The 9,010-nt window shown below is 50.9% G+C and overlaps 1 protein-coding gene across 4 annotated transcripts; it reads right to left on the bottom strand.

Annotated features, from left to right (window-relative positions):
- Nucleotides 1-1,821: 1,821 nt before the first annotated feature.
- On the bottom strand, nt 1,822-8,945 carry LOC105474166 (sulfite oxidase). Of its 4 annotated transcripts, XM_071071618.1 has the most exons (6): nt 8,383-8,945; nt 7,999-8,107; nt 5,860-6,022; nt 5,056-5,115; nt 4,606-4,783; nt 1,822-3,718 (listed from the first exon to the last, which is right to left on the bottom strand). In XM_071071618.1, the coding sequence occupies exons 4-6, from the start codon at nt 5,103-5,105 to the stop codon at nt 2,309-2,311; spliced, it is 1,638 nt and encodes a 545-aa protein (XP_070927719.1). In that variant the 5' UTR covers nt 5,106-5,115; nt 5,860-6,022; nt 7,999-8,107; nt 8,383-8,945; the 3' UTR covers nt 1,822-2,308. The 4 variants fall into 4 exon arrangements, with proteins under 4 accessions (XP_070927719.1, XP_070927720.1, XP_011726940.1 ...); XM_071071619.1 differs by lacking the exon at nt 7,999-8,107; XM_011728638.2 differs by lacking the exon at nt 5,860-6,022.
- Between the last annotated feature and the right edge of the window lie 65 nt (nt 8,946-9,010).

Here is a 9,010-nt window from a genome sequence, read left to right on the forward strand (position 1 = left end):
AGACGAGAGACATCAATCAATATATGTAAAGGCGGGACAATTCAAAACTGGGAGGAGGCTTCCAGGTCCTAGGTAGATAAGAGGCAAATGGGGCCAGGCGTAGTGGCTCACACCTGTAATCCCAGCACTTTGGGAGACCGAGGCGGGCAGATCACCTGAGGTCAGGAGCTCAAGACCAGCCTGGCCAACATTGTGAAATCCCCGTCTCTACTAAAAATAAAAAACTAGCCGGGCGTGGTGGCAGGCGCCTGTAGTCCCAGCTACTTGGGAGACGGAGGCAGGAGAATCGCTTGAAGCCGGGAGGAGGTTGCAGTGAGCTGAGATCGGGCCACTGCACTTCAGCCTGAGCAACAGAGTGAGATTTTGTCTCAAAAAAAAAAAAAAAAAAAAAAAGCCGGGTTTGGTGGCTCAGGCCTGTAATCCTAGCACTTTGGGAGGCAGACTGATTGCCTGAGCTCAGGAGTTCAAGACCAGCCTGGGCAACATGGTGAAACCCATCTCTACTAAAATACAAAAGAAATTAGCCCGGCGTGGTGGTGTGTGCCTGTAGTTCCAGTTACTTGGGACACTGAGACAGGAGAATTGCTTGAATTCCGGAGGCCGAGGTTGCAGTGAGTGGAGATCGCGCCACCGCACTCCTGCACTCCAGCCTGGGTGACAGAGCGAGACTCCGTCTCTACAAAAAAAAAAAAAAAGAAAGGCAAATGGTTGTATTCCTCTCAAAGAAGGCAATCAGATATGCATTTATCTCAGTGAGCAGAGGGATGACTTTGAATGGGAGGCAGGTTTACCCTAATCAGTTCCCAGCTTGACTTTTCCCTTTAGCTCAGTGATTCTGGGGCCCTGAGATTTATTTTGCTTTCACAGCCTCCTAAGACAATATTGATTTTAAACTCCTAGCACCCTTTGCCTTTCCTGCCAAGTGCATTGGAATTGTTGGGGAGAGGGGTTGGAGGATACATGTTTTTGTCACCTCTCCTCTCTTCATGGTATCCTGAAGTCAATCACCTAGGTGTCCCTGCAGATACTGCCAGACCTCAGAGAAGGAAGCCCCCTCTCCCTTTTTTTTTTTTTTTGAGACGGAATCTTGCTCTGTCGCCCAGGTTGGGGTGTAGTGTGATCTCGGCTCACTGCAACCTCCGCATCCTTGGTTCAAGAGATTCTCCTGCCTCAGCCTCCCAAGTAGTTGGGATTACAGGTGCCCGCCACCACACCCAGCTAATTTTTGTATTTTTGGTAGAGACTGGGTTTTGCCACATTGGCCAGGCTGGTCTCAAACTCATGACCTCAAGTGATCGACCCGCCTCGGCCTCCCAAAGTGCTGGGATTACAGGCATGAGCCACTGTGCCCAGCCAGAAGCCACACTTCTTTTTTTTTTTTTTTTTTTTTTTTTTTTTTTGAGACGGAGTCTTGCACTGTAGCCCGGGCTGGAGTGCAGTGGCCGGATCTCAGCTCACTGCAAGCTCCGCCTCCCGGGTTTACGCCATTCTCCTGCCTCAGCCTACGGAGTAGCTGGGACTACAGGCGCCCGCCACCTCGCCCGGCTAGTTTTTTGTATTTTTAGTAGAGACGGGGTTTCACGGTGTTAGCCAGGATGGTCTCGATCTCCTGACCTCGTGATCCGCCCGTCTCGGCCTCCCAAAGTGCTGGGATTACAGGCTTGAGCCACCGCGCCCGGCCAGAAGCCACACTTCTTAACCTACAAGCCTACTTCCTCTGTCTTCCTCCCAAGTTTTGTTTGTTTTGGACTAATCTCATTATACATCCCAGTACAAATGCATCCTCCCTCCTGCAATAGGCTGACTCCCCAGGCCCAAGAGTCATGATCTTAAACAGACTATTTATTAGAAAAGTAGAACTGTAAAGGGAGATGGTTGTGCCCCTTGCTCTCCTCACAACTTTGCAACCTGGAGAGATAATAGTATATACACTTTTCTTACACATGCCACACACATTTCTCTGAAGAATCCAAAAAGAAAAGTAAAACAAGGCCTTGATGGCAGTAGGCATGAGAAATGGAGGTGGGGTATGAAAACAAAATAGTGCTTGTCTCCAGAATTACTTATCTCACTTCTAGCCCCTTGCTGTAACAGCTCACATTTCCTGGCACAGGTTCAAAGGCCAAGAGGGATATGTAACATAGTGTCCAAAGAGGGAGGGGCCCTGGGTGAAATGTGCTATATGTGTACTTGGGTATGGCTTAGGAAGCCAGAGTTGTGATCCAAGAAGTTGAGGGGTGGGAAAGATTTTTCTGAAGCAGTGAGGCTAATGGGTGGGGAAAGGGGTTGAGGTGGCTCTTTTCCATGCTCATGGGGCGACAAAGACATGGACACGATGCCAGGCATTGCTGAGGACACCTCGCAGGTTCCAGATTGGGGCCACAGTGTCTGGCTGCACATTGTAGCCATCATCCACAGCCTTACAAACAATGTTCAGTTCCTTTTGTCCAGCTGGCACAGGGGCTTGCAACTGCCACAGACGCCATGCCCAGGCCTTCCTGGGGCGCTGTTCCTCTCCATCCAGCTTAGCCACCTGCCAGGTTAGGCCCCCATCCAGAGACACATCCACCCGGATCACAGCTCTGCCACCACCACTCCATGCATAACCCTTGATGGTCACCTCCCCTGATTCTACAGTCTCTCCATCCCGGGGCTCTGTGATGGCCGACTGGACAGGAAGTTCCTGAATGGATGGAGCAGAGTCAAAATCTACAGTGTCCCAGTCCACAGATGGAGAGAAGCCTTTGTAATCCCGCCGTTGCCAGTGGCTGTAACTTTCCTCTGGCTGCACACTCACTCTGCCCAGCCATTTGACATGGCGGGCACCCACCACTCCAGGAACCACCACACGCACAGGGAAGCCGTGGTCACGTGGCAGAGGCTGCCCATTCATCTCATATGCCAGCAGGACCTCAGCTTCAGGGTCCATGGCCCGAGCCAGAGGGATGGATGCTCCATAGGCAGTCCCAGTAGGGTCTGAGTCCAGTCCCTCAAAGCAGACGTGGGCCTCAGTTTCACAGAGTTGGTGGCCAGCCTGGGCTAACACATCACAAAGCCGTGCCCCAGCCCAACGTGCAGTGCTGATGGCTCCTGTCCTCCACTCCAGACCTTTTACTTCTTTGACCTGAGTCATCTCAGAGCGCCGGTTGCCGGCACACTGCAGAGTGACTGTGATCTCGTACTTGGGAAAGTTGTGCAAGTCATCCAGGGAAAGGGACAGTGACTGACCCCCAGGTGCTCCTACTATATGTAAGCGATAGGTGTCTGGATCCAGGTTAGGTACAGGCAGATGGTTCCGGGTGAAGAAAATAGGGTTGGGTGTGATGTAGTTTTCTGTCAGCAGCTCAGGCGGGGGCTCTGCATTAAAGGGGCGCTGGCTGTTGACCTTCAGGGCTGGGTGACGTACAGGATCATCAGCATAAGGGTCAGAGGTCTCCACGGTGGGGGCTACTTTGTCTTCGGGGTTCAGCTCCCCAATCTTGTACTGAGCCAGTAACTCACGCACGTGGGACTGGTTGTGAACAGCATAGAGGGCCCAGAAGGGCTCTAGGGGACCCCCAGCTGCTAGCATCAGCTTTGAAGGCCCCCCTGGATGTAGGTCCACAAATTCTGTGACATCAAAGACCTCAGAGCCCAGAGTCACCCAGATCCCAGTCTCAGGGCTGGTGTGGGAACTTACTTCCTCCTTAGTGTATATGCGTGTTGACTCCTGAGCAGCCTGTCGGCAGGGAAGGAGTAAGATAAAAGGGAAGAAACTGTTAAGAAGAAATCACTCGGCCGGGCCTGGTGACTCACGACTGTAATCCCAGCACTTTGGGAGGCTGAGGCGAGCGGATCACTTAAGGTCGGGAGTTGGAGACCAGCCTGACCAACATGGATAAACCCTGTCTCTACTAAAAATACAAAATTAGCCGGGCATAGTGGCGCATGCCTGTAATCCCAGCTACTCGGGAGGTTGAGGCAAGAGAATCACTTGAACCCGGGAGGTGGAGGTTGCGGTGAGCTGACATCATGCCATTGCACTCCAGCCTAGGCAACAAGAGCGAAACTCCATCTCAAAAAAAAAACAAAAAAAGAAGAAATCACTCTAGCTCACCCTGACCCAACCCACAGTGTTGGCCACTGGGAAGTGAAGGTAGCAGATTAGCATATTTCATCTCCACTGTGCATGAAGACTGTCACTGTGGACTCTGTTGTAACTGCAAGAACACAGGTCACGGCCTGGGTTGCGGGTGGAGTTTACTAGGACTGATTCCTTTATTCTGACAATTTTTTTTTTTTTTGAGATGGAGTCTCACTCTGTCACCCAGGCTGGAGTGCAGTGGCCCGATCTTGATCTCGGCTCACTGCAGACTTAGCCTCCTGGGTTTAAGCAATTCTTGTGTCTCAGCCTCTCAAGTAGCTGAGATTACAGGCGTGCACCACTACACCTGGCTAATTTTTGTATTTTTACTAGAGATGGGGTTTTGCCATGTTGCCCAGGCTGGTCTCAAACTGCTGACCTCAAGTGATCCACCCACCTTGGCCTCCTATAGTTGGCAGGGATAACAGGCGTGAGCCACTACGCCCAGTCTGTTCTGACAATGAAGCACCTTCCTTACTTACCTTGCACCGATGGTCCTGATAGGCCAACACTGCACCGAGACCTAATAGGGTTCCCATGACTTTCCATCCCCGGGTGCTGGAGTTATCACCAGAGAAGGTAAGGCTGGGGTACTGGGGCCGAAATGAATCATTTGTGGAGCAGGCCTGAATGTAGATCCTTGAGGGGATTGATTTGAGTCTGGAAGAGAGAGAGGTCTTAGTAGCACATATGGTCATATGAAAGGGTCAGTGAAGGCCTGGGGTCTACTTCTTTCTCCCTGGTTGGCCATTGGTTCCTTCAGTTGGAACTTAGTTTCTCCAGGGATAGGTGGGAAAAGTGGGATCTGGCTTTCTCTCTCCTCCCTGGACACACTCTCTCAACTATCTTATTTGCAAGGTATGACATTGTAAAAGACAACTAAGGGTGGGAGGTAGGGGCTAGGAGGCAAGTCCTGGGATGGGCTGGCTTACCTGCAGGCCTGTTGGAGCCTGAGGACCACAGCTCTGTGCAGCAGCAGCATTGTAGCAGACCTGTAGAAGGAAGATTCTGGGATCAAGATAGGGAGACCCCGGGAGGGGATATTAGGGAAGCCTAAGGGAATGGGTGGGAGGAAGACACAGAGAAGGTCAGCAAGGAGCTTTCTGGGCAAATGGGGAGTCCTGAAAGTGGGAGTCCAAATGGGCCCTTAGAAAAAACTTGGAGCACTTCAGAGACAGACTGTGCTGACAGGATGACAGGTAATGTGGGTGGGGAATGGGGTAGGAGGGATGGGTGCTTCTAGAATCAGAATCACCTCTCTCCCATCTTCCATTCTGAACTTCATCCACCATAGAGAATAATGCCTGGGGCAAACGGCCTAAAGGACTGAAGCCAAATGTCTACTGGCCAGATTATTATTTCTGAAGTCAGCAGAGGATGACTGTGGGTCAGACTGACTTAAACAGGGATAAAAAAAAATAAAGAAAAAAAAAAGTAGTGGCAGCCTAATTGGGTGAAGGAGCCCAGATTCTGGGGGCAAAATGCCTCGGGTTTGTGAAACTGGATCTTGCTATTCATTAACCATACCGATTTCCTGAGCAAGACTCCAAGCTGTTCTGAACTTGCTTCCTCATCTCTGAAATGATACCTGCCTAGCAGAGCTAACATGAAGAGTCAACAAGTACAGTAGTACCCCCTTATCTACTGGGGATATGTTCTATGACCCCCAGTAGATGTCTGAAACCACAGATTGTACCAAACCCTATATTACTGTTTTTTCCCCCATACATACATACCTCTTATAGTTTAATTACTAAATTACCCACAGTAAGAGATTAACAACAGTGGCTGGCGCAGTGGCTCACGTCTGTAATTCCAGCACTTTGGGAGGCTGAGGTGGGCAAATCACCTGAGGTCAGGAGTTCGAGACAGCCTGGCCAGCATGGGGAAACCCCGTCTCTACAAAAAATACAAAAATAAGCTGAGTGTGGTGACATGTGCCTGTAAACCCCAGTTACTTGGGAAGCCGAGGCAGGAGAATTGCTTGAACCTGGGAGGTGGAGGTTGCAGTGAGCTGAGATCACGCCACTGCACTCCAGCCTGGGCAACAGAGAGAGACTCCGTCTCAAAAAAAAAAAAAAAAAAAAGGGATTAACAACAATAACAAAATAGAAAAATTATAACATTATACTGTACTAAAAGGGCTGGGTGTGGTGGCTCACCCTTATAATCCTAGCACTTTGGGAGACCTAGGCAGGAGGACTGCTAGAGGCCAGGAGTTGGAGACCCCGTCCCTACAAAAAATAAAAAGTTAGTTGGGCATGGTGGAGTGCATCTGTGGTCCCATCTGCTCTGGAGGCTGAGGTGAGAAGATCTAAGCCCAGAAGTTTGAGGTTACAGTGAGGTGACTGTGCCACTGCACTTCAGCTTGGGCAACAGAGCAAGACCCTGTCTCGAAAAATAAAAACAAAAAAAGTTATATGAATGTGGTCTCTCTCTCAAAATACATTTTTTTTTGGCCAGGCATGGTGGCTCATGCCTATAATCCCAACATTTTGGGAGGCCACGGAAGGAGGATCACTTGACCCCAGGAGTTCAAGACCAGCTTGGGCAACATAGTGAGACTGTGTCTCTAGAAAAAAAAAAAACAAATTAGTTGGGCATGGTGATGCCTGTCTGTAGTCTCAGTTACTGGGGTGGTGAGGAGAGGAGTGCTGAGATGAGAGGATGGCTTGAGCCCAGGAGGTCGAGACTGCAATGAGTCATGATGGCACCACCGTACTCCAGCCTGGGCAATAGGGTGAGACCTGGTCTCAAAAAAAAAAAAAAAAAAAAAAAAAGCCTGGGTGATGGAGCAAGTGTCAATCATGGCTCACTGCAGCTTCAACCTCCTGGGCTCAAGCCATCCTCCTGCCTCAGCCTCCCCACTAGCTGGGACTACAAGCGTGTGTCACCAAGCCTGGCTAATTTTTCTGTAGACATGGGAGTCTCACTATGTTGTCAGGGCTGGTCTTGAACTCCTGGCCTCTTGCTGCCTCAGCCCCCAAAGTGCTGGGTTTACAGGCATAAGCCACTGTCTGGCTTCCCCTACCCTCCCCTGCCCCCGACAGGGTCTCGCTCTGTTGCCCAGGCTGGAGTGCAGTGGTGTGATCTCAGCTCATTACAGCCTCAAACTTCTGGGCTCAAGCCATCCTCCTGCCTCAACCTCCTGAGTAGCTGGGACCACAGGCATGAGCCACCATGCATGGCTTTTTTTTTTTTTTTTTTTTTGTAGAGATGAGGTCTTACTATGTTGCCCAGGCTGGTCTCAAACTCCTGGGTTCAAGTGATCCTTCAAACTTGGCCTCACAAAGTCCTGGGATTATTACAGGCATGAGCCACCACTCCCAGCCTCAAAATATCTTATTGAACTGTGTTCACCTATTTTCCAAGCGGTTGACCATGGCTAACTGAAACTCAGGAAAACACAACCTTGGATAAGGGGAGACTACTATAATAACATTGTCTTTGAAGGCCTTTCAGTCCCCAACTCTCCCCCCATTTACCCTAAAAAAATTAAATTGAACCCAGCTAGGAACTGGACCCCAACCCAGGGTCCCAGACCACCTCAATCTTGTCTATGCCACTGTAGTGAGCTCAGCAAATTGGGGAATTATTGGCCAGAGTGTCAGGGGCAGGCTGAAGAAGGAAAGTAATTTTTCTGCCTTCTGCCCGGTAACAGTTTCTTCCTCACATTGCTGAACAGAGAGCACTGACCCAGCAGGGCCGGAGTGAGGAGTAGTGAGAAATGTCTAAACTGCTGATGAGATGCTGGAGACCAATGTGTCGGGGTGGGTGGGTCGTGGGTAGGGAGGCGAAGAAACCTAGAGATGGGAATAGGAGCAGTCTTCACCTTGCCCCTAGGCCAAGGGACCCTTACTCTCTCTACCACCTACCTCAATGCCAGCAGCCTGTTTGTACTAGACCAGAGCAGTGCAGGTAGTGCTGACTCGTAGGTGAACTCAGTCAACCCAGAATCCCAGGTTTGGGAGGGACAGCTTTTTGCTGTAATACAGAAATGCCACCCGTTGGTGCAGGTGATGACCCCTCACTCCCCACGGGCACATTAGGTAGGAAGATACGTCCGACATCCAGGCACAAAAGGGTCTTGTGGCAACACCCCGCGATCTCAAGAGCACCCAGACAGAGAGAGTGGAGGCAGGTACTGATAGTTTTGTTGCCCTCGAGGTTCGGAGCACAGCTGGACACCAATGCCCCCTCCGCTGCCCAGCTCCGCAGCCCTTCCTCCCCAGCTTCTTTCCCACCCCCAGCCTCCTTACCGAGTCCAGTGTCCTCAGTAATGCAATTTTACCAGCCCAGCTCTCAGCGAGTTCTCGAGGGGCGGGGCCAGCGCCGTTGCGTCCCGCTGCAGTAAGGGACCACTCATTCCCCTCAGCTCAACCCCTCAGCCATTGGTTGGAAGCGAGTGGCTCAGCCATTGGCTGAAACCCGCCTCCTGGAGCCGAGACAGGCAGGTTGCCAAGAAGCTTCGGAGAAGAGGCTGGCTTTTTGCTGTCACTCTCCCAACAGTCCAGAGTCCATTATACCCCTGGTGTGCAAAGAACGGGACCCTCGTGCACCGGGGCTGTATGTCCGGAGCTCGGGCAGTGTGGAAGGTGACGAGGAATCCAAAAGTTGGGCTGAGAGGTGGGAGATTTTGAGTCGCCCCTACCGCCCCTCCCTGGAGGAGGCCTCGGGATCCAGTCCAGTTTCTTCCGGCTGTCATCTCCACTTTAATTAACCCCAGGGTACATACCTCTATCTACCCTGTTGCAACTACAACCACCCTGTTTATCTTTTAGAGAAAGCAAGGTCAGTCGCTCAATTCTTATATTCCAGGAATGAGAACAGAAATGCCAAAAATAGTGGTTCCAAGAATTTGAGATTCCTTGGGCTAGTCGAATTTCT

This window comes from Macaca nemestrina, chromosome 10 (assembly GCF_043159975.1).
Source record: "Macaca nemestrina isolate mMacNem1 chromosome 10, mMacNem.hap1, whole genome shotgun sequence".
Taxonomy (NCBI): domain Eukaryota; kingdom Metazoa; phylum Chordata; class Mammalia; order Primates; family Cercopithecidae; genus Macaca; species Macaca nemestrina.

Excerpts from the sequence above, each read along its gene's own strand:
- LOC105474166 (XM_011728639.2), bottom strand. The coding sequence starts at position 5,105 with ATGCTGCTGCTGCACAGAGCTGTGGTCCTCAGGCTCCAACAGGCCTGC. Across the intron at positions 4,784-5,055 it reads AGGCTCCAACAGGCCTGCAG|ACTCAAATCAATCCCCTCAA; the intron begins GTAAGCCAGCCC and ends TCTCTCTTCCAG. Across the intron at positions 3,719-4,605 it reads ATCAGGACCATCGGTGCAAG|GCTGCTCAGGAGTCAACACG; the intron begins GTAAGTAAGGAA and ends CCCTGCCGACAG.